At 41.8% G+C, this 25833-nt stretch overlaps 1 protein-coding gene across 1 annotated transcript in view; it reads right to left on the bottom strand.

Moving 5' to 3' along the window:
* Positions 1-25611, bottom strand: part of LOC121278714 (epidermal retinol dehydrogenase 2-like) — a 38084-nt gene extending 12473 nt beyond the window's left edge. Inside the window, exons 1-4 of the mRNA XM_041189077.1 lie at positions 25077-25611; positions 11869-12000; positions 4756-4855; positions 2780-2924 (exon numbers count right to left, since the gene is read on the bottom strand). Coding sequence (XP_041045011.1) covers positions 2780-2924; positions 4756-4855; positions 11869-12000; positions 25077-25397 — 698 coding nt within the window. The 5' untranslated portion in view covers positions 25398-25611. The remainder of the gene's footprint in view (positions 1-2779; positions 2925-4755; positions 4856-11868; positions 12001-25076) is intronic.
* Between the last annotated feature and the right edge of the window lie 222 nt (positions 25612-25833).

Here is a 25833-nt window from a genome sequence, read left to right as displayed (position 1 = left end):
AGGTCAAAATGTCTTTTTGTGACACAGCATGCACAACTGTACACTCATGCTGGCAGAGGGTCAATACTTTGTACAGAGCATCATTGTGTACTATATTCCTCAAGTTAGACATTTGAAGATGCTACTTTCACCACAAAACATGGGGCCACTTTGCGATGGTGGGTTAGGTGTGCTTACCAAAAAAAACTTCCATATCTTTTCCTGTATTCCCACTGTTTCTTTTTATTCCCCAGCCTCATGATTTTTTATTTTTGTACATGAAAAGATATCTTCCACTTTTTGGCTGAAAGGATCCAGGGGATTTTAAAAAATTCTTTCACAGGGTGTGGGCATTGCTGGCTAGGGAGGCATTTATTGCCCATTTTCAACTCCCCTTCAGGGGGCCTCATGTGGGATACCCCAGGGTTCTAAAAGAGATAGCTGCAGAGATAGTGGATATGCTAGCTATGATTTTCCAAAATGCCTTAGATTTGGGAATGGTCCCATTAGATTGGAAGTTGGCAAATGTTACACTGCCTTTTAAAAAAGGAAGGAGAGAGAAAACTGTGTATCACAGGCCAGCTAACCTAATGTAGTTATTGGGAAAATACTGGAATCTATTAAGGAAGTCTTAAGGAAAATCCTGTTTGACAAATTTATTTGAGTTTTTTGAGGATGTAACTAGTGGGCTAGATAAAGGAGAAACCATTGGATGTAGTATATCTGGATTTCCAAAAGGCATTCAATAAGGTGCCACATTAAAAGTTGATAGGCAAGATAAAGGCTCATGGAGTTGGGGGTGATATATTGGCATGGATAGAGGATTGGTTAGTGGATAGATTAACAGATAGACAGCAGAGAATGGGTATAAATGGGGCTTTTTCAAGTTGGCAAGCAGTGAACAGTGGAGTGCTGCATGGAACAGTGCTGCAGTTCAGCTATTGACAATCTATATTAATGACTTAGATGAAGAGGCAGGGAATAATGTATCTAAGTTTGCTGATGATACCAAGCTAGGTGGTAAAGTAAGCTGTGGGGAGGATACAGAGAAGCTACAAAGAAATAGAGACAGGTTAAGTGAATGGGCAACAAGATGGCAGATGAAGCATAATGTAGAGAAGTGTGAAGTTATTCACTTTGGTTGTAAGAATTGAAAAACAGAATTTAAAAAAAAACTAAGTATTGATGTTCAAAAGAGACTAGCTTGTGCTCATACAGAGAACAAAGTTAACATACAGGTGCAGCAAGCAATTAGGAAGGCAAATGGCATGTTGGCCTTTATTGCAAGGGGATTAAAGTACAAGTATAAAGAAATTTCACTGCAATTCAGTACAATTGACCTGCACATTTAAGAAAGTATACACTTACATTGGAAACAGTACAGCGAAGGTTCACTAAATGGGTCCCTGGGATGAGGGAGTTGTCCTGTGATGAGAGGGTGAGTAAATTGAGCTTGTATTCTCTGAGTTTAGAAAAATGACAGGCAAGCTTATTGAAAAAATTCTGAATGGGCTCAATGGAGTAGATTCTGAGAGATTGTTTCCAGTGGTCAGGGAATCTAAATCACAAGGGCACAGTCTCAGGATAAGGATCTGAGATGAGGAGACATCGCTTCACTCAAAGGGTTGTGAATTTTTGGAATTTTTCACCGCAGACGTTTGTGGATACTCTATTGTTGAATACATTTAAGGCTGGGTAGGCATATTTTTGCCTCTCAAGGAATTAAGAGATATGGGGAGCGGGTGGGAAAATGGAGTTGAAGCCCAAGATCAGCCATAGTCGTATTGAATGGTGGAACAGGCTCAATGGGCTGTGTGGTCTACTCCTGCTCCTATTTCTTATGTTCACCTGAAAAGAAGATCCATCATAAGTCTAACAGCTACCAGTATAGCCCTTTATTCATGGGTATATTTGTAGAACCCTCATTTAAAAAAAACAATTACTGCCAATCTTATCTCATGATCTTCTCCCTCAATCTATTTATTTTCTTCATTTTTTGCTGTACTCATTTAAGTGTTTTAATCATATGTGTAATTTTAAACAATGCAACCTTTTTTTATCATCCCTTATCACCTGTTTACTCCTTTTATTGCTGGCATTGGTTTTCCTACCTCTGCCACACTTTCCACTTAATGGAATGTTGTTATTTTGCCAACCCCTGGTTATGCCTGTTGCCTTGAGCATTTAGAATTACCCCATACATTGCCTGCCAGTATACTTTCACTTAACACAATTCAGATTCATTAGTTGGACTCATAAATATTCTTTTTTCTTTATTCGTTCATAAAAGGTGGGCATCGCTGGCTAGGCCAGCATTTATTGCCCATCCCTAACTGCTCTTGTTCAGAGGGCATTTAAGAATCAACCACATTGCTGTGGGTCTGGAGTCACATGCAGGCCAGATGAGGTAAGGATGGCAGATTTCCTTCCCTAAAGGACATTAGTGAACCAGATGGGTTTTTACGACAATCGACAATGGTTTCATGGTCATCAGGCTTTTAATTCCAGATTTTTATTGAATTCAATTTTCAGCATCTGCGTGTTGGCATTTGAACTTGTGTCCTCAGAGCATTACCCTGGGTCTCTGGAATACTAGTCCAGTGACGACACCACTAAGCCACCGCCTCCCCCTAATTGTGTAATTCATTCCAAAATTGCTAGAAATTAATCAGAATGCCACAATACTACCATTTCAAGATTGTAAGTTTTAAGTAACACATTCTAGCAATACATTTTAAGCTTGAGTCAATAAAGTTGAAAGTAAAGATGACAAACTTAATGAATCAACATGTCTACCTACTTGGTTTTACAGCCATCAAACATGCCGGTGCATATAAAGAATGGGCAAACGATGGTAGTCTTGACACCATTTTTCCCTGCAACAAGCAATTCTAGTGCAACAGACTCAGCAAAGCCAACTGCTGCAAACTTGCTTGAACAATAATCTGTAAAAGATGAAAGACACCCGTTGCTCACCAAAAACATGTGGGAATCAGATCCACTAGGACAGAAGTCAGTTGTATGAGAATAAAAAGACAGTTTAAAAAAATTATCATGGTTCTAATTATTGATAACACATATAGCGGTGATATTCAATATTAGAACTATTAGATGCCAGATTATAGGAAATCTCCACTGACAAGCCTAAAGATCAATGGGCAGCTATCAATGAGGTTTTTTTTTTATTCATTTAGGGGCTGTGGGTGTCACTGGCTAGGCCAGCATTTGTTGCCCATCTCCAATTGCCCTCGAGAAGGTGGTGATGAGCTGCCTTCTTGAACTGCTGCAGTTACTGTGGTGTAATATACCCACAATACTCTTAGGAAGGGAATTTCAGGATTTTGACACAGTGACAGTGAAGGAACTGCGATATATTTCCAAGTCATGATGGCAAGTGACTTGGAGGGGAACTTCCAGGTTGTGGTGTTCCCATGTTTCCCCTGCCGTTGTTCTTCCAGATGGTAGTGGCAGTGGGTTTGGAAGGTGTTGTCTAAGGAGCCTTGGTGAGTTTCTGCAGTGCATCTTGTAGATGGTACACACTGCTGCCTCTGTTCATTGGTGGTGGAGGAAGTGAATGTTTGTGGAAGGGGTGCTAGTCAAGCGAGCTGCTTTGTCCTGGATGGTGTGAAGCTTCTTGAGTGTTGTTGGAGCTGTATTCAACCAGGCTCGTGGAGGGTATTCCATCACACTCCCAACTTGCGCCTTGTAGATGGTGGGCAGGTTTTGGGGAGTCAGGAGGCGAGTTACTCGCCACAGGATTTCTAGCCTCTGATCTGTTCTTGTAGCCATGGTATTTATATGGCTAGTCCAGTTCAGTTTCTGGACAATGGTAATCTCCAGAATGTTGATAGTGGGGGATTCACCGATGGTGATGCCATTGAATGTCAAGGGGCGATGGTTAGATTCCCTCTTGTCGGAGATGGTCATTACCTGGTACTTGTGTGGCACGAATGCTACTTCCCACTTGTTGGCCCAAGCCTGGATATTGTACAGGTCTTGCTGCATTTGGACATGGATTCCTACAGTATCTGAGTCATCATGAATGGTGCTGTACATTGTGCAATCATCAGCGAACATCCCCATTTCTGACATTACGATGAAAGGAAGGTCATTAATGAAGCAGCTGGAGATGGTCACACCTAAGACACTGCCCTGAGGATCTCCTGCAGTGATGTCTTGGAACTGAGATGATTGACCTCCAACAACCGCAACCATCTTTCTTTATGCTAGGTATGACATTAACTAATGGGGAGTTTTTCCTGATTCCCATTGACTCCAGTTTTGCTATGGATCCTTGATGCTATACTTGGTCAAATGCTGCCTTGATGTCAAGGGCAGTCACTTTCACCTCACCTCTGGAGTTCAGCTCTTTTGTCCATGTTTGAACCAAGACTGTAATGAGGTCAGGAGCTGAGTGGCCTTGAATGTCAGTGAGCAGGTTATTGCTAAGCAAGTGCTGCTTGATAGCACTGTTGATGACCACTTCCACCAATCTGATGAATACTGAATGTCGATCTTTCCCTGTTGAGAGCAAAATCTGTGCCTTGTAAATTATATTGTATAATGCTTCTATAATGATAAAAGTGTAATACCCACACATCTTTTAAGAAAAGTAATAGTTTAACTCTGATATTAAACACTTGAAATATATGCACAAACTGAAATGTAGAAAACAACAGCAATTTAAAGCTGCATATATTCTGCCATCTTGTACAACATTCTCAGTCTAAATATTATGACCATAAAATCTCCAGAAGCCATAGAACCTATTCTTACCTGCCAATCCATTGACTGGAAAAAGTCCTGCTGAACTGGCAATACTAACCAGATGGCCATGGTTGCTGGCAATCATTGCAGGCAGGAACGCTTTATAGGTCTAAAAACAGTTAACCATCAGAATTACTAAGTGGACTGTAACCGATAGCTTATTGTTTTTACTTAAAACTATAAGGATTACTAAATGAGGAAGAGAACACAAAGACATATTTAAAAACTGCATTGACAATTCATTTTTCCCCTAGTAAAGCAAACTTAGCCAGATTATTTACATTAATCACCGTTAAATGAAATAAACCAAAATCAGTAAATAAGACAGGAGAAAAAACAGTGAGAAGCAGAAAGTAGATCAGTATATTACAGAAAGCCACTAAAAACATGTACAAAACTGAAAATCAGCAATTATAACACAAGGATATCTTGTCTGAGTTTTTAATTGAACAAAACAAGTATCCAAAATGTACATGCTTTTATCCTTTAATGTACTGCGGGCAAAACAATTTAATATAAAATTATTCATGTGCTAGTTTTATTGCCATTTTTGCACTGTCGCAAAGCAATTTAAGATGCATGATATTGTAGAATTAATAGCATTACTCAGAATTCAGTCAATAATCTGAATGTTCAGAAGGCATTCGATAAAGTGGTACAAAAGATGTTGTTGAACATGGTTAGGGCTCACAGGATTGCAGGTAATATATTAGCATGGATTGAAGATTGGTTAACAAACAGAAAACAGAGAATTGGAGTAAATGCATCATTTTCGGGTTGCACGTTGTAACCTAATGGGGTGTTGCAAGGACAAGTGCTTGGGGCTCAGCTGTTTAAACCTATGACCTAGATACGGGGATTGGGTAATTATTTCCAATCTAGTTTTGTCTAAACTTTGATATAAACTGTGAGGTAGACGTTAAGAGGCTGCAAAGGAATAGAGACAGGTTAAGTGATTGGGAAGATGGTAGCAGATGGAGTATAATATTGAGAAATGTAAAATTATCCACTTTGGTAAGAACAGAAAAGCAGAACATTTTTAAAAAGGCGAGACTCAAAAATTTATTGGTATTCAGAGAGAATTGGGTGTTCTTGTACACGTATCACAGAAAGTTATTGTACAGACATAGCAAGTAATTAGGCAGACAAATGGCTCGTTGGCTTTCATTGCAAGGGGTTTAGAATGTAGGAGCAATGAAGCCCCAACAATTATATAGGGCTTTGGAGAAACCACATTTGGAGTACTGTGTATGGTTTTGGTTTCCTTTCCTAAGGAAGGAATTACTTGCTTTGCAGTGAGTGCAACAATGGTTCGCTAGGCTGTTTCTTGGGAAGAAAAGGCTGTCTTATGAGGATATATTGAATGGAATGGGCCTATATCATCTGGAGTTCAGAAGAATGAGAGGTGATCTCATTGCAACATGTAAAATTCTTAGAGGGATTGACAGAACAGATGTTGAGAGACTGTTTCTCCTGGCTGGAGTGATTAGAACTGGGGATCATAATCTCGGCATGAAGTATTAGCCTTTTAAGACTGAGGTGACAAGAAATTTCTTCATTCAGAGGGCTGGAAACCTTTGGAATTCTCTACCCTAGAAGACTGCAGATTCTTTGTTTATAATATTTAAGGCGAAAATCAATGAATCTTTGGGAATTAACTGAATCAACGGATGTGAGGACAAAATGGGAAAGTGGAATTAATGGATCAACTGTGATTTTATTGAATGGCAGAGCAGGCTGAAGGGGCCATATTACCTTCTCTTGCTCCTATTATCTTCTTACTTGGAAGAACTTATGTTCTTACTTTGCTAAAAGCAAAGCCACCTCCACAATGCTTTGAGCATTGCATCTTCTGCACAAGTCTACACGGAACCATTTTCAGAAACAAGGATGGATTTTCCTCTTTATTGTGTCTGGGGAATATTCTGGAGGTGCAATCAGAAAATCTACCAACAGCTGAAATTTGTGTGTCAGAAGGTCAGAGGTTTAAGGACCATTTTAGTACCTCTGCACATAATCTAGAGCGGGGCCAAAATATAAGCATTGTTGTTGCTTGAGTCTGCCACTTCTATTAACAGAAACCTACTAATGCATGATGGGGACTCCTACACAAATTCAGACTGCATCTAAAGCTGTCAGCAATCGTTCTGAGCCAAAATATGAACCTCAAGCCCAGGCTACGGAGAGGCTGAAAACTTCAAGAAAAATATTAATGAAGTTACATGGGTGCAAACAAAAAAATTAAAGGCAATCATTTTATTGTGAAATACTTAATTCTATATTGCTAAACTTATTTTGCATATTAGAAATTGAGAAAATAGGAGCTGAAAGGGTTTTGAAAAAGTAGCCTTTAAAAAAAAGAGCCACTGAGTTTGTGCCTCAAGCAGGCAGCAAGCCATCCTAGATTCCCACCCACCAAAGCCTCTCATCGCTGGTACTTTCTCCACTGGTTTCCCATATTCTTATGCACATTTTATCATCATCATTGTGGTGGGGGAGAAATAAGCAAGGTTGAGGTGACTATAAATATAAATAATTGTAACCTGGTGATACATCCTCCATGCTCAGAAGCTTCTAAGAATTAATACAAAGAAGCCAGCAGTCTGTGGCTTGAAACATGAAAGGCTTACACAGGCTGCAGAAGTCACTGAGCTGTAAATGGCAGACTTTGATTTAATCCATCAGGGTGTTGTGGGGGAGGGGTGGGTTACTTTCTACAATTACTGCACATTTAAAAAAATTTAAAACAATTGCCAAAAAAGTTAGCATGTTAATTGAAGAATTTAACTCTGATCAATTCATTGCCATTAAAGTTATGAAAAGTTTAGACAAATTGGAACCAAGTATGCCTTTCTGCTGTGTATAGTATTTAAGCATGTGGAACAGATTACTGGTTGTGGAACAAAAAACCTTAATGGATTTTAAAGCGGCACTTGACAGGATTGTCAAAAAACAGAAGTTGGAAATGTAGCAAGGAAATAAGTCATTTGCTGTTCTAATTGTGCTATGACACTTCCTTACATATTACTAATTCTTTATTTGCTATTTAAAAATACAAACAGGAACTGATTTAGATATATTTGTGGACATATTTATTCTGCTGAGTTTCTGCACTCAACCATTCTGTGCAAAGAGAACAGAATGAAAACCAGACACCTCTCATAAAAAGAGGAAGGAGGAAGAAAACTAAACAGAGCTTTTCCATGGAGTTATTTTAGGATAATACATTCTAAGAAAATACATTTAAACTAAAGGAACACAGAAACACAGAATTTCATTATCATTAAAAGTTATTTCATATTAAAGAAGTGATCCAAGTTAATCACATTTCTGAATTTTAAACTTACTATCAATCACATTCTAAGGTTAAATATATTTTTTATAATATGCTGTCTCTCCCCAGGCTGTACTTTTATACTTTTCACACGTTGAAGGTGGAATCAGCAACCAGCACAACCCATCTGGAAGATTGAACAAGGTTCAACAGACGCCGGTGTTGTTTTTAAATTCGGTTCCAGGACACAACCTATAAAACATGCTAGTAATACGAAAGAAGAATACTGAGGATGCTGGAAATTGGAGATAAAAACAGAAAATGCTGGAAATACTCAACAGGTCTGGAAGCATCAGTGAAGAGAGAAACAGTTACCATCTCACAGATGCTGCCAAATATGAGAATAAGGTGACTACATATGTTACAACATCCACGTTTCTCAAGTAATGTTTTTGATGTATTATCCTGCATATGGCAATTTTGTCATGTCAAATTCTAAGGAAATCATAGGTCACTCGTGTTAAATGTTAAAAATTATAGAAATTACAGTAAGGACCATGAACACCCATGGGTCATATTTTATGATAACTGAAGTGCCTTTTGCCACATTTCTGTACAAATATAAAGAAGCATTTGTATTGTGGATTATATTGGTTCCCACAATTGGGCTGTTTTCGTAGAATCAAAAGGCTATGGAATTTACTAACAGCTACAGCCTACAGACGTTAATACATTGATGAGGGTGTTTGCATTCTGTTGTGCAGTGGCTATTACACTGGGATCTTGAGAAGTGGGCGAAGAATCTTTACATTGTTGCTTTCAATCTTTGTATGGGGTTTGAAGGCAACTTTGGGACACTCAGGCTCAGCAGTCCAACCTGAGTTTAAAAGCAGTTTGAAATGAGGTCAAAATCAGCAGCATGCAGGAGCCCAGAGGTACATACTCTTTAGAGATTGGGCAGACTGCTGAGGGAAAAGGCTTTTGTAGGAAGTGTTGCTAATATCTGGTTCAGAATTCATAAATTTTAAAATACAATTTATAGTTTTAGGAGGTTAAAGTGTTAAACGTAAGATAAATGGAAAAAAACAAAAAAACTGCGGATGCTGGAAATCCAAAACAAAAACAGAATTACCTGGAAAAACTCAGCAGGTCTGGCAGCATCGGCGGAGAAGAAAAGAGTTGACGTTTCGAGTCCTCATGACCCTTCGACAGAACTTGAGTTCGAGTCCAGGAAAGAGCTGAAATATAAGCTGGTTCCAACCAGCTTATATTTCAGCTCTTTCCTGGACTCGAACTCAAGTTCTGTCGAAGGGTCATGAGGACTCGAAACGTCAACTCTTTTCTTCTCCGCCGATGCTGCCAGACCTGCTGAGTTTTTCCAGGTAATTCTGATAAATGGAAAATCCTGACTGAGAAGTGAATGCAATTCAAACAAGCTGGCAATTAATTAGTTAAAAGCTGCCAATGTTTATTTTTCAAGGTCAGAGGGAGAGCTATATACTTGAACAATGAATGATACATTTCCTGAATTCTTGGCCAGGTTGCCTATTGTTATCTCTGTAAAAAAAGCTAAAAGCTGGCAATTTTGGGAGAGAGGTCATAAAACTCTATTAGAGATATAAACTATTCATATGGTTTCCTAGAATCAATGAAAACTTTGGAATTTAAAGATAGTTAATTTACATTTCTACCTGGGAACAGGCCGGTCAAATTGTCATGCAGATAGTGGTTTCTGGAGCCATGGTTATAAGGACCTTTGTTTGTGTGCATTTGCTAACAGAAGCAGGCAGCTTAGCTTGGGAACACACAGAAGCAGTTGCAGCTGTGTTTTGGTGAAGACTGCATCTTATCAGGTGAGTACAATAGGATGTGATAATCTGTTAGGCCTGCATTTCATGCAGAGAAAATACTAGCTTCATCATTCGCTGCATGGAAGGTGGGTAGGGCTCTAACTCCGTTTGGATTTTGTGAGGGAAAAGCTGCTGGAAGATTTACTAGCTTTAAGCTAGAGGAAGAAATCTATAGTGGCCCTCACAGAGCCTTGTGGCAGAAAGCAGCCAGCAGAGTTAGCTTGGAAAGCTGTGGGAAGGCACTGGATATCTGCTGGCAACCAGAACAAGGAGCTGAGGCATCCATCATGTAAAGGGTCGTGATAGCTAAAAGGTTAAGGGAAGGACTCTCATCAAATTTAAACCCAGAAGTAGCTGGAATATGAAGGAGAATTAAAGTAAATTCTGGAGGCTGTGGCATAAAATCTGGTGATCCCAGGAAAAGTGAATGCACCTTCAAGGTTTCATAAGATAAGGGAATTCTTGGGGGGGGGGGAAGTCCAGGGAGTAAGAAGTAAAACTGAGTTCATAATAACACTAGTTTGCAACCATGTATAAGGTAATAGTGGTTACTTTGTTTAATTATTTTTAATATATAATGTTTGTTTTTTTGTTGAAAACCATGAAATCTTGTGGTATAATCCAGTCAGTTAATTGATGCATTTTCAGATTTCTTTAAAACTTTAACAGTCCCTAACAGGATCATAACAGAAATGGGAAATACATGCCCACAATGTCCAATTCTACAGAGAGTCAGAGCTACATGTATTGTTTAATTATTTTCCAGCAGATAAACTGTTTTGGTTCGTAGTTTTTTTTTGAGGAATTGAATTTAGACAGCCTTCAGCTCAGTCATCTGTGGTTCTGTGCTGGTACTGAAAGGGAAGGCTACTGTAGGATTTGGCAGTTCCAGATCTGAAAGCAGAGTGCAGGGGGAAGGTGAAATAAAAGGACCTCAAACTACTATAAAAAAGATAATGTCTTGGCTGTGCCCCATTTAAGGGAGACATAAGAGATACAAAAATTAACCTTTCTTTCAAACAAACCTGCATATACTTTGGTGCAGCTACTGCTGTCTATTACTGTAACAGTACCAGGGTGGTCTTGTTAATACTAACAGGGGTAAAGGCAAAGCTGTGTGTTATGGTCCTTTTGTCTGACAAAATGATAGGAAGTTCAGAGATGATATTACCAGTATTGTATTTCTTCCTGAAAATTTATACACTGGTAGATAAGGAGAATAAAATTAATTGGAAATGAGTGTTTAGTAAGAAAAATATAAAATTGCCAGTAATAGTTACTAAGACATTTTTGTTTAACTGACATCTTTTGAAGTTGATCAATGTTACTAAATATATCACTATGATTGGTCAGGTCTGATGAAATGGGATTTTCTCATATTGCAAGATATTTAATGTCAGAGATTGATGACATAAATTCAGAAGCTTCTCAAAGGAGGCTAGAGAGCTGAATATGTAAAGAATGTAAAGAGAAAGTTCTGGAAGTTAGAATGAAGTTTTCAGAAAGATTAAAGTTGGTTTAGATCCAAGTAGAGATCCAATTGTTCCAACATGGTATCAACTCAGATTTTAGTGCTTAGGGAGTATGGTGGCAGTGGAAACATGGATTTTCATACATAAACAACTAGCAACATAACTCAGATTTGAAGTGCAACATAACCAGAGCCTCAGCTGACATAGTCAGATGTGAAAAGGGCTGGTGCAAACTCAGAGTTCTTTGTGGCTTTCAATGATGTTCCCCTCCGATTCAACATCAATAAACTGAAAATCATGTGCAGGTGGTGGACATATCCTTCCTCTTTAAAACTTAAGTTAGGTCATGTTAGGAAAATTAAAAAACATTTTAAAAATCTTTATTATCAAGCCAAAGGTAAAATAAAATGCAAAGAATGCTTGTTTTGTAGCTTACATTTTATTGAAACTCATTAATAACAAGCTATACAAGATTGTCAACTTCCGATTCAAATCATCAATTAATTAACAGTACTGAATTGCTTACCCAAAAATGTGCAAGACTGTTCACTTCCATGGTTTTCTCCAGCATGGTATCTGGTGAATCAATGAAGTTCTTTCCTGTGACAATACCTGCGTTGTTTATCAGAATGCTGACATCTCCAACCTCTCTTTTCACCTGTCAAAAAAATTTGTATAAACAGCAACACATACACCACTAAATAGCAACACATAATCCAAACCCTTTGCCTTAAGTCCATTTTCCTATATTTACTAGAGTTATTCCATTGTTTCTTTAACTCATTTGTACTCTAGTTAATGAAGTGTTAAGTGTATTAATCATATTTCTAATTACTTTATGTTATATACTAGAAATCAGAAACATAACATAAAATCAAAACAAAGAACCCTTCCTCAACAGCTTATCTTGGATCCAGGGTATTGAACATATCATTAGAAGTCAGCAATGAGCTAAGCATTTGAATTAGGCAAAATGAAACCTTTGGTTGCTAAAGTATGATTTATAAACAAAGTAACGTAGGAATAGGAGAAGGTCATTCAACTCAAGACTGTTCTGCCGTTCAATGAAATCATGGCTTATCAGAGACCTAATTCCATATTACTCCTTAATACTTTTGGGTAATAAATATATAAATATCTTTCATAGATTTAAAGCTTCCAATTGACCTAGTATCAATTGCCATTTGCGGAAGAGAATTCTGAAGTTATATTACTACATGTGTATGTGTTTCCTAATTTGATTCCTGTAAATTCTGGCTCTAATTTTTAGATTTTTAAAAATATTAGTTCATGGGGTATGCTGCTTCTGGAACACCCTCCTGGACTCTTCATTGAACCAGGGTTGATCCCCTGGCTTGATGGTAAGGGTAGAGCGGGGGATATGCCAGGCCATGAGGTTACAGATTGTGATCGAGTACAATACTGCTGCTGCTGATGGCCCACAGTGTCTCATGGGTGCCCAGTCTTCAATTGCTAGATCTGTTTGAAACCTATCCCACTTAGCATGGTGGTAGTGCCACACAGCACAATGGAGGGTATCCTCAATGTGAAGATGGGGCTTCATCTCCACAAAGACTGTGCAGTGATCACTCCTACTGATGCTGTCAAGGACAGATGTTTCTGGTGCTGAGTGGTCTGTCTGCTTTTATTCTTTACAGAGTTCGTAGTGGTTTGATATAACTGAAATTGCCTAGTAAGCCACTCATAGGGCATTCAAGATTGAACCACATTACTGTGGATCTGGAGTCACATGTAGGCCTGACCAGATAAGGACAGCAGACTTCCCTCCCTAAAGGATATTAGTGGCAAGTTATATTCACACCATCTAAGTGCTGGACAATGACCATATCCAACAAGAGAAAATCATTCTACGGCATTACCATCACTGAATCCCCCACTATCAACATCCTGGGGGGTTACCATTGACTAGAAACTGAACTGGACCAGCCATTTAAATGCTGTGGCTACAAGAGCAGGTGAGAGGCTGCGAATTTTGCGGCAAGTAACTCACCTGCTGACTCCCCAAAGCCTGTCCACCATCTACAAGGTAGAAGTCTGGAATGTGATGGAATTCTCCCCACTTGCCTGGATGAGTGCAGCTTTGACAATACAGGAACTTCAACACCATCCAGGACAAAGCAGCCCACTGACTGGCACCCCATCCACAAATGTTCACTCCCTCCATCACTAATGCACAGTGGCAGCAGTGAGTGCCATCTACAAGATGAACTGAAGCAACTCGCCAAGGCTCCTTTGACAGCACCTTCCAAACCCAAAATCTTTACCATCAAAAAGGTTAAGGGCAACAGATTCGCGGAAACACCACCACCTGCAAATTCTCCTCCAAGCCACACACCATACTGATTTGGAACTATATTGATCTTCCTTCACTGACCCTGGGTCAAATTCCTGGAACAGTGGTTCAAGATGGTTCAACATCACCTTCTCAAGGGAAATTAGGGATGGGCAATAAACACTTGCCTAGCCAGTGACACCTGCATCCTGTGAAAAAACAAAAAATAAAACAAAAATTCCAGGAACTTCAATTTTAGTTAACAATCTCTTATGAGGGACTTCATCAAAGTTGATATAAATAACATTCATAGCTGTTCCCCTGTCCACTACTTTAATCACCTCTTCAAAAAGTTCAATCAGGTTCATCAGGCATGACCCACCCTTTACAAATGCCTGCTGGTTTCCTTTCAATGAACACCTTGAAAGTTTTTAGCTGACCACTCACCTTATCCTTAATTATGGACTCTAGCAATTTCCCAGCAACAAATGTTAGGTTCACTGGTCAATAATTTCCTAGTTTCCTCTGTCACTCTTTTTTAACTCCGCAATGACATGAGCAATTTTCCAATCTAAAAGAATGACTCCCAAGTCAAGAGAACTTTGGAGTCTAATAGCTAGGGCATGTCCCATCCATGCTGATCAAAACGGTGATAGGAGAGAGGTTACAGCAAAGAGGCTCACAATATTTAAAGTTGCCATTAATTTACCAATCTTTGAGACAATGTTTCTCTCCAATTGAATGAAGTGCTCAGAATCAGAGGCTCTGACAGGAGTGAGAGGTCAGAAAAATGTACAGCAACATCTGATAAACCACCAATGGTTCAATTTGAAACTAAAAGCAGGATTTGGAATGTTAGAACAGTGTGGCAGAAGTTCACTATTCACACATAAAGATCCACTTAACATACAGAACATAATTACATATACCAGGATCTGATAACAAAAACATAAATTAATATGAATGCAGGTATAATTTGTGATTTGATGAAGGTTGCCAGATTTTAAGTATTCTTACTGTTGTGGATAGAGTGAAACGTTCCTTCCTCAAAAGACAAACCTGGACTGCATCAAAAGTAATACAATCAACACATTTTGCACCATCAACAACAGATACCAACAACATAGACTGTGGTTGACTAACATTTTTTTACTCCACTACAACATGAGTGCTCACCTATTATAAAAAGGACAGGAAAGGGAATTATACTAACTTGCTTTCGCACAGAATTTACTGAAGCTCTGCCTATGGAGAAGCAGCTAGGTTAGGTACAAGTGCTATAGCGTCATTTACAGCACAGGAGACAGCCATTTGGACCGAGTCCATGCCAGATCCCTGCAGAGCAATCCAGTAAATCCCACTCCCCTGCTCAATCCCCATAACCCTGCAAATTTGTTTTCTACAAGTGGTCATCCAGTTTCCTTTGAACTCATTGATTGTTTCCGCTTCCACCAGTCTCATAGACAAAGAGTTCCTAGTCATTACCACTCTCCGCATAAAAAAGTTCTTCTTCACAGTTCCCCCGTAACTCTTGCTCAAAATCTTAAATCAATGGCCCCTAGTCCATATACCATTAGCTAATGGGAACAGTTTTTCCTTTTCTACCTTATCTAAGCTCGTCATAATCTTGTACACCTCCAATAAAATCTCTCCTCAATCTCCTTTGCTCCAAGGAGAGCAACCCCTGCCTTTTCAACCTAACCTCGTAACTAATGCCCTCCGATTCCCCAGAACCATTCTGATAAATCTCCTCTGTATCCTCTCAAAGACCGTCACATCTTTCCTAAAGTGTGGTGATCAGAGCTGGATGGAATACTCTCGTTGGGGCCTAATCAGAGCTTTATAAAGATTTAGCATTATAAAGGTCATGGAGAACCACTTAGCTACAACCAGGAGCATAGTAAAGGTCTTAGTTCAGCCACAGATTGTATCAACTTTATGAACTTTGATTTTGTAGGAATCTGAGCTAATGAGGACTTTTTTTTTGGTTGATTATATCCCTAATTTGTTAATTCCTTTGCAATTTTTTTGTATGTAACATAGAATTACTCAAAAATAGTATTCATTATTTATCTAACACAGGGCAAACTAGAAAATTAGCAAAAGCTGACCAACAGCTTTAAATGAAACTGGCACAGCTCCAAAAACTGACAATTTAAGTTTGGGCCTGGCATGTGAAAACAATAGTTAAATGTGATCTGGTGCACTATTCCTTCACTTGGAGAAATAAAAAGCTTAAAAGAAACCAGAATCAAATATAGAAGGCAGAAAATTGCTGGTGCATTTTTGGAAAGGGTGGGGATGAGGGGGTGGGTGGCAGTGGTAAACATCTGGGAGTGTGCTCCTAGTAGGATTTGAATTGTTACAATGATAATTACGATTAATTTAAGCACATTTATACATTTTTCTTAAAAAATAAAATTTAAAATATAAAGTGAAATTTAGATTTACCTCAACTGTCCTTCCATCTCCCACCACTACACCTATTGCTCCAGGCCCATTCACCAAAGCAGTGCAACCCATCCAAATCATTACCCTTCCATCGAGCCTAGTTTTTCTTCAAGCTGCCCAGATACTGGAACTTTTCTCCCTCTCTAACCCAATTAAACCGGTACCTGCTCTGCTTGAGAGTTCAGACATCAATTTTCTGATATTCGATCCTTACCATCATGCTGGTATCAAAGGTAGGCACTGTGGCAAATTTAAAATACCACCTCAATATAATAATTCAAAACTTTATTGTACAAATAACTGATTTTGTTTAGAAAACTTACCATTTTAAACTTTTAAGAACAATTTACTATGCCCAGATTCTGCACCTGCATGCACTGCTCACCTGCTTTCCACAAAAGCTGCTATTTTACACCTTGTTGTCTCACTTGACTCATTATAGCCTGAGGAGACAGCTAGCTGTCACATGGCAACTAGCTAAACTGGGGGGGCTTTTCATTTAAAGCACCCAGGGCTAAAAGTCCATAGTTCTGTGTTAAGTTCACTCAAGTGAGGTAGGATTCAGCATCTGGAAACATAGTGTCCCAAATTTTCCCACCAGCTTCTGTCCACTACAAACATAGTTCGCTGCATCAGAAGGGGCGTGGCCAAACAGGGTACAGCCAGTGCAGGAGTTTCCTTGTCCTCAGTCTGAGAATAGAATTGTGGGCCAGAATGATGAATGAGAGCAAGTGACCAGCTGGCTGCAAAGCATTTTAGTGTCATGGCCTGGACCTTTGAAAGCCTTAAGTATTTGAGCCCAATTTTTCTTTAGAACATGGGAAATAGGAGGTGCAGGCCATTTAACTCCTTGAGCCTGCTCCTCCATTCAAGTAGAACATGGCTGATCTTCTACCTCAATGTCATTTCCCTACACTACCTCATATCGCTTGATATCTTTCAATAGCTAAAAATCTGATCTCTAACTTGAACATAGTGAATGAGACCCCAAAGATTTACCACCATCTGGGTGAAGAAATTCCTCATCTCAGTCCTAGACAGCCTACTCCTTTATCCTTAGACTGTATCCCTGGTTCTAGTACTGCTCCTTGCAGTGCCCCACTAGCACACCCTGCGGACCTGAGAAGGACCCGTTTATTCCTACTCCCTGTTTTTTGTCAGTTAACTAATTCTCAATCCACGTTAGTATGTTAGCCCCTATCCCATGTGCTCCAATTTTGCTTACTAACCGCTTGTGTGGGGCTTTACTGAAAGCATTCTGAAAATCCAAAGACAACACATCCACTGGTTCCCTCTTATCTATTCTACTAGTTACATCCTCAAAAAACTCCAACTGGTTTGTCAAACATGATTTCCTTTTCAGAAATCCCGGCTGACTCTGCCTAATCCTACCAGTATTTTCTAAGTGTTCAGCTATCACATCATTTAGAATACTTTCTAGCATTTTCCCTACTACAGATGCAAAGCTAACAGGTCTATGGGTCCCAGTTTTCTCTCCTTTTTAAAATAGTGGGGTTATATTTGCTATCTTCTAATCTGCAGGAACCATTCCAGAATCTATAAAATTTTGATGACCACTAATTCATCCACTGTCTCTATAGCTGCCACTATCAACACTCTGGGATACAGATCATCAGTTCCAGGGAATTTATTAACTTTCAGTCCTAATAATTTCTCCAGTACAACTTATTTACTAACCTCTTTCAAACAGTTGTTTAATAGTACAGAACTTGAGTACTGCTGATTAAATGAGGCATGCTAGCTAACCATTACGTTTTGCACTCATCAGGATAGCTTGCAAGAAATTACCAAGAGTAACAGGAATTTTTTTTGCAAGCTATCCTGATTGGTGCAATACGAAAAGCTTAGTTAGCATGTCTCTTTTTTCAGCAATAATCTCTTAGTTCCTCATGCTCACTAGTCCCTTGGCTCTAGTATTTTTGGGACAACTTCTATATGTTCCTCTAAAAAGACAGTCAACATTTTTGTTTAGATTCTCTGCCACGTCCTTATTCCCCTTTATATATTCTCCTGTTTCTGTCTGTGTGAGCCCACATTTTCTTTTGCTAATCTATTCCTTTTTACACAGCTATAGAAGGTTTTACAGTCATTTTTTATGTTTCTCACTAGTTTACTCTCATTCTATTTTCTATTTCTTTATTAGTTTCTTGATCCTTTGTTTAATTCTTAAAAAGCTCCTAATTCTCAGGCTCACTACATTTTTTGACAACTTTATAAGCCTTTGATATGCAATCATTAACTTCTCATTAGCCACTTCACTTTTCCTGTGGATTTTTATTCCTTATTAAATGAATGTATATCTGTTATAAATCCTGTATTAATTCTTTAAATTCTAGCCATTGCCGTCAAACATTTTATGGCGGTCAAAAACAGAATTAACTGGAAAAACTCAGGTCTGGCAGCATTGGCGGAGAAGAAAAGAGTTGACGTTTCGAGTCCTCATGACCCTTCCACAGAACTGACATTAGTTGTCTCAATTTCTCTGCTCCTCTCACCCATTCTAATCTGTCTCTCTCTGAACTTACTGCACTCCGTTCTCTCAGGTCCAACCCCAACATTATCATCAAGCCTGCTGACAAGGGTGGTGCTGTTGTTGTCTGGCGCACTGAATTCTACCTTGCGGAGGCTGAGCGTCAACTCGCAGACACTTCCTCCTACCTCTCCCTGGACCATGAACCCACCAATGAACATCAAGCCATTGGTTCCAGGACTGTCACTGACCTCATCTCCTCTGGAGATCTTCCTCCCACAGCTTCCAACCTGATAGACGCCCAACCTCGGACGGCCCGCTTCTACCTCCTACCCAAAATCCACAAACAGAACTGTCCTGGTAGACCGATCATGTCAGCCTGCTCCTGTCCCACGGAACTCATTTCTCGTTATCTTGACTGCCTTCTCTCTTCCCTTGTCCAGTCCCTTCCCACCTACATCCGTGATTCTTCTGACACCTTATGTCACATCAACAATTTCCAGTTCCCTGGCCCCAACCGCTTCCTCTTCACCATGGACGTCCAATCCCTCTACACCTCCATCCCCCACCAGGATGGTCTGAGGGCCCTTAGCTTCTTCCTCGAACAGAGACCCGAACAATTCCCATCCGCCACTACTCTCCTCCGTCTGGCTGAACTTATTCTCACGCTGATCAATTTCTCCTTTAACTCCTCTCACTTTCTCCAAATAAAAGGTGTGGCTATGGGTACCCGCATGGGCCCCAGCTATGCCTGTCTCTTTACGGGGTATGCGGAACATTCCTTGTTCCAGTCCTACTCTGGCCCCCTTCCACAACTCTTTCTCCGGCACATCGATGATTACTTTGGTGCTGCTTCATGCTCTCGTCGGGACTTGGAAAAATTTATTAATTTTGCTTCCAATCTCCAACCCTCCATCATTTTCACATGGTCCATCTCTGACACTTCCCTTCCCTTCCTTGACCTCTCTGTCTCAATCTCTGGTGATAGACAGTCCACCAATATCCATTACAAGCCTACCGGCTCCCACAGCTACCTCGACTGCAGCTCCTCATACCCCGCTTCCTGTAAGGACTCCATCCCATTCTCTCAGTTCCTTCGCCTCTGTCGCATCTGTTCTGATGATGCTACCTTCAAAAACAGTTCCTCTGACATGTCCTCCTTCTTCCTTAACCGAGGTTTACCACCCACGGTCGTTGACAGGGCCCTCAACCGTGTCCGACCCACCTCTCGCGCATCCGCCCTCACGCCTTCTCCTCCCTCTCAGAAACATGATAGGGTCCCCCTTGTCCTCACTTACCACCCCATCAACCTCCGCATTCAAAGGATCATCCTCCGCCATTTTCGCCAACTCCAGCATGATGCCACCGCCAAACACATCTTCCCTTCACCCCCCGACAGCATTCCGTAGGGATCGTTCCCTCTGGGACACCCTGGTCCACTCCTCCATCACCCCCTACTCCTCAACCCCCACCTTTGGCACCTCCCCATGCCCACGCAAAAGATGCAAAACCTGCCCCTTCACTTCCTCTCTCCTCACCGTCCAAGGGCCCAAACACTCCTTTCAAGTAAAGCAGCGTTTTACTTGCATTTCCCCGAACTTAGTCTATTGCATTGGTTGCTCCCAATGCGGTCTCCTCTACATTGGAAAGACCAAACGTAAACTGGGCGACCGCTTTGCAGAACACCTGCGATCTGTCCGCAAGAATGATCCAAACCTCCCTGTCGCTTGCCATTTTAACACTCCACCCTGCTCTCTTGCCCACATGTCTGTCCTTGGCTTGCTGAATTGTTCCAGTGAAGCCCAAAGCAAACTGGAGGAACAGCACCTCACCTTCCGACTAGGCACTTTACAGCCTTCCGGACTGAATATTGAATTCAACAACTTTAGATCTTGAACTCCCTCCTCCATCCCCACCCCCTTTCTGTTTCTTCCCCCTTCCTTTTGTTCTTTCCAATAATTTATATAGATTTTTCTTTTCCCACCTATTTCCATTATTTTTAAATCTTTTATGCCCCGCTAGTCTTTCCACCCCACTCCCCACTAGAGCTGTACCTTGAGTGCCCTACCATCCATTCTTAATTAGCACATTCGTTTAGATAATATCACTACCTTCAACACCTCTGTGTTCTTTTGTCTGTGACATCTTTTGATTACCTGCTCCTATCACTGCTTGCTTGTCCCTACAACCACCCCCCCAATTTCTACCCCCCTACCCCCCCACCTTAAACCAGCTTATGTTTCACCCCTCTCCTTATATTTAAAAAAAGCAGTTCTGTGGAAGGGTTATGAGGACTTGAAACGTCAACTCTTTTCTTCTCCGCCAATGCTCCCAGACCGGCTGAGTTTTTCCAGATAATTCTGTTTTTGTTTTGGATTTCCAACATCCGCAGTTTTTTGTTTTTATCTTTTATTGTGGTTTCCCAATCTAGCACAGCCAACATGCCACTCAAACCTTTATCATTTCCTTTGTTTAGATTTAAGATTCCAGTTTCAGATTGAACATCATCTCCTTCAAACTTAATGCCAATTTCCATCATATTGTGGTCAATCTTCCCTAAAGGCTCCTTTACAAAAAGGCTATTGATCAACCCTTTCTCATTGCACAATACTAGATCTAAGATAGCCTGTTCCCTAGTTACAAAAACAGAATTACCTGGAAAAACTCAGCAGGTCTGGCAGCATCGGCGGAGAAGAAAAGAGTTGACGTTTCGAGTCCTCATGACCCTTCGACAGAACTTGCGTTCGAGTCCAAGAAAGAGTTGAAATATAAGCTGGTTTAAGGTGTGTGTGTGGGGTCGGAGAGATAGAGAGACAAAGAGGTGGAGGTGGGGGGGGTGGTGTGGTTGTAGGGACAAACAAGCAGTGATAGAAGCAGATCATCAAAAGATGTCAACGACAATAGTACAATAGAACACATAGGTGTTAAAATTAAAGTTGGTGATATTATCTAAACGAATGTGCTAATTAAGAATGGATGGTAGGGCACTCAAGGTATAGCTGTAGTGGGGTTTTTTTTTATATAATGGAAATAGGTGGGAAAAGGAAAATCTTTATAATTTATTGGAAAAAAAAGGGAAGGGGGAAACAGAAAGGGGGTGGGGATGGGGGAGGGAGCTTACGACCTAAAGTTGTTGAATTCAACATTCAGTCCGGAAGGCTGTAAAGTCCCTAGTCGGAAGATGAGGTGGTGTTCCTCCAGTTTGCGTTGGGCTTCACTGGAACAATGCAGCAAGCCAAGGACAGACATGTGGGCAAGAGAGCAGGGTGGAGTGTTGAAATGGCAAGCGACAGGGAGGTTTGGGTCATTCTTGCGGACAGACCGCAGGTGTTCTGCAAAGCGGTTGTCCAGTTTATGTTTGGTCTCTCCAATGTAGAGGAGACCATATTGGGAGCAACGAATGCAGTAGACTAAGTTGGGGGAAATGCAAGTGAAATGCTGCTTCACTTGAAAGGAGTGTTTGGGTCCTTGGACGGTGAGGAGAGAGGAAGTGAAGGGGCAGGTGTTGCATCTTTTGCGTGGGCATGGGGTGGTGCCATAGGAGGGGGTTGAGGAGTAGGGGGTGATGGAGGAGTGGACCAGGGTGTCCCGGAGGGAGCGATCCCAACGGAATGCCGATAAGGGGGGTGAAGGGAAGAAGTGTTTGGTGGTGGCATCATGCTGGAGTTGGTGGAAATGGCGGAGGATGATCCTTTGAATGCGGAGGCTGGTGGGGTGATAAGTGAGGACAAGGGGGACCCTACCATGTTTCTGGGAGGGAGGAGAAGGCGTGAGGGCGGATGCGCGGGAGATGGGCCGGACACGGTTGAGGGCCCTGTCAACGACCGTGGGTGGAAAACCTCGGTTAAGGAAGAAGGAGGACATGTCAGAGGAACTGTTTTTGAATGTAGCATCATCGGAACAGATGCGACGGAGGCGAAGGAACTGAGAGAATGGGATGGAGTCCTTACAGGAAGCGGGGTGTGAGGAGCTGTAGTCGAGATAGCTGTGGGAGTCGAGGGGTTTGTAATGGATATTGGTGGACAGTCTATCACCAGAGATTGAGACAGAGAGGTCAAGGAAGGGAAGGGAAGTGTCAGAGATGGACCACGTGAAAATGATGGAGGGGTGGAGATTGGAAGCAAAATTAATAAATTTTTCCAAGTCCTGACGAGAGCATGAAGCGGCACCGAAGTAATCATCGATGTGCCGGAGAAAGAGTTGTGGAAGGGGGCCGGAGTAGGAGTGCAACAAGGAATGTTCCACATACCCCATAAAGAGACAGGCATAGCTGGGGCCCATGCGGGTACCCATAGCCACACCTTTTATTTGGAGGAAGTGAGAGGAGTTGAAGGAGAAATTATTCAGTGTGAGAACAAGTTCAGCCAGACGGAGGAGAGTAGTGGTGGATGGGGATTGTTCGGGCCTCTGTTCGAGGAAGAAGCTAAGGGCCCTCAGACCATCCTGGTGGGGGATGGAGGTGTAGAGGGATTGGACGTCCATGGTGAAGAGGAAGCGGTTGGGGCCAGGGAACTGGAAATTGTTGATGTGACATAAGGTGTCAGAGGAATCATGGATGTAGGTGGGAAGGGACTGGACAAGGGGAGAGAGAAGGGAGTCAAGATAACGAGAAATGAGTTCTGTGGGGCAGGAGCAAGCTGAGACCATCGGTCTACCGGGGCAGTTCTGTTTGTGGATTTTGGGTAGGAGATAGAAGCGGGCCGTCCGAGGTTGGGCGACTATCAGGTTGGAAGCTGTGGGAGGGAGATCCCCAGAGGAGATGAGGTCACTGACAGTCCTGGAAACAATGGCTTGATGTTCAGTGGTGGGGTCATGGTCCAGGGAGAGGTAGGAGGAAGTGTCTGCGAGTTGACGCTCAGCCTCCGCGAGGTAGAGGTCAGTGCGCCAGGCAACAACAGCACCACCCTTGTCAGCGGGTTTGATGACAATGTCAGGGTTGGACCTGAGAGAATGGAGTGCAGTAAGTTCATATAGAGACAGATTAGAATGGGTGAAAGGAGCAGAGAAATTGAGACGACTAATGTCGCGCCGACAGTTCTTAATGAAAAGATCGAGAGAAGGTAAGAATCCAGAGGGAGGGGTCCAGGTGGAGGGAGAATATTGGAGATGGGTAAAAGGATCCATTGAACTGGGAGAGGACTCCTGCCCAAAGAAGTGAGCCCGGAGACGAAGACGGCGGAAGAAGAGTTCAGTATCATGCCGAGCCCGAAATTCATTGAGGTGAGGGCGTAAGGGTATGAAACTAAGTCCTTTGCTGAGCACTGAACGTTCAGCATCGGAGAGGGGAAGGTCAGGGGGTATAGTGAATACACGGCTGGGGTTGGGATTGGAAGAAAGGGTGGGGACGGAGGAACAGGCAGGGGTAGAGGGTCCTAGATGGGTGTTGGTGTCAATGAGTTGTTGCAGCTTGCGTTCCTTAGCACTTGAGAGAAAGAGAAAAAGTTTCTTGTTGAGGCGTCGGATGAGCCGAAGGATAAAATGAAACTGGGGGCACGCGCAGCTTTGAAAAAGGGTACGGCGGTGCTGCTGGAGGGAGAGGTCGAGTGTGTTCATATGGCAGCGCATGGCACTGAGTGTGGATTTCAGAATGTGACGGGAACAGCAGTCCGAGAAACGTTTTATGTCCCGGAGATACCTGTAATCCTGGGTGGGTTCGAAACATGAGGGGTGGAATTTCAGTTGAAATCCACGTGGGGTAAGTCGAAGACGGAGACAGTCACTGTTTTAGTAAACACCTTGTCAAACACTAGGAGGGAAATGGAAAGCAAGGAAGGTGAGCAAGACAACAGAGAGATACGGAAATCTTGTCGCAGAGAGGAACAGAACTTCTTCAAGGAGGTAGGCATTTGTTGAAGAGCAGTGGCAGTCAATTATGTTCCCTAGTTAGTTCCTCAACATATTGTTCTAGAAAACCATCTTGTATACATACTAGGAATTCATTCTCCACAGCATTAGTGGACTCATCCCACTTGTGTGTGCCCATTGCCAGCATTTACAGGTTCTTTTTCTCTGGCTATTGGGGCAGGAACCCTTGTAGGTCTTGGAATTTCATAAATTAGCTTTGGTATCCTGGATTAAGGATTGGAAAATTGACGAGGGTTCCTGCCACACGAGTCAAACAGGCCATGTTTGTGTACAGGGGCAGGGGTGGGTTGGTGGATTCTAAACACCAATTTACCAAACAGTTCACTTGCACTCAAGTGCAATGTCTCACATGACCAGGTATTTGGGCGTTGACCAAAATAATTGGTGAGGATGGTTCAGATTTACCATTGCCTTTAAGAATATTTTTTTCCTGGGGCGAGGGGGTGTGATAGTGGGAAGATTTCCAAACTAAAATCATAGAATGACACAAAAAAACCTGTGCTAGTGGGATTTATTTACTTGACAAAAAGAAAGTGATGATACAGCCTCTGCGTGTATTGTATTTAACCCCTCCTGCCCCTCCGGGAAGTAATGCAAATCTTCGCTCGCAGTTTTTAGAATGTATTTTCTTTACCTTGTCGGCTACTTCGTAGACAGAAGTCCTCTTGCTGCAATCACACGTGTAGGTGTAGACCCGGGAAGCTCCGCGCTCTCGGGCCTGCCGGGCAGTCTCCTTGTTGCCTTCCTCATTGATGTCCCAGAGCACGAGCGTGGCGTGTCGGCGGGCGAACTCGAGCGCCACGAGCCGCCCGACGCCGCTGCCAGCCCCGGTCACCAGCACTATCTCCCCGCTCACATTCTTCCTCCGTACCGGCACGACCAGCAGCACCAGAGCTTCCAGAATGTAATACAGCGACAGGAACAGTGTGAGAAGCGACTCCAGAAGGAAATTCATTTCTTCTTCCTTGTTTGCTGCCAACCTGTTGCGTTTGCGCGCAACCGCAGCAGAAAACCGACGACCTTTGCTCCAAACCGCTCCAGTCCAAAGCGGACTTTGCAAATCAGCCTTTTCCGTGTTGCAATTCTCCGATTTTGGGCGTATAAACTAAAGTTCGCATTTTTGTTTTGCTTGTAATTTCATTGATTATCAGTGTCCCAATATTGCCATCTACTGGTTTAGGAGCACTGAAATCACACATTGGCTGCTTCGTGCTGCTGTGGTGATAAGCGTAAAAGCTTAACAGCTCCATTGGTTGGTGATATTTGTAACTCTTTCGAGTACAAACCCGTTTCCATCTGTTCCTATTCAGATGAAGTTACATTGTTTCATAGTTTGCCATTGTGAGATTTGAATTCTTGATCTTGGGGTTACAAGCCCAGTACCATAACCA

This window comes from Carcharodon carcharias, chromosome 6, assembly GCF_017639515.1.
Source record: "Carcharodon carcharias isolate sCarCar2 chromosome 6, sCarCar2.pri, whole genome shotgun sequence".
Classification (NCBI taxonomy): domain Eukaryota; kingdom Metazoa; phylum Chordata; class Chondrichthyes; order Lamniformes; family Lamnidae; genus Carcharodon; species Carcharodon carcharias.
Note: the sequence above shows the minus strand (reverse complement) of the source record. Positions and strands in the feature narration are given on the sequence as shown.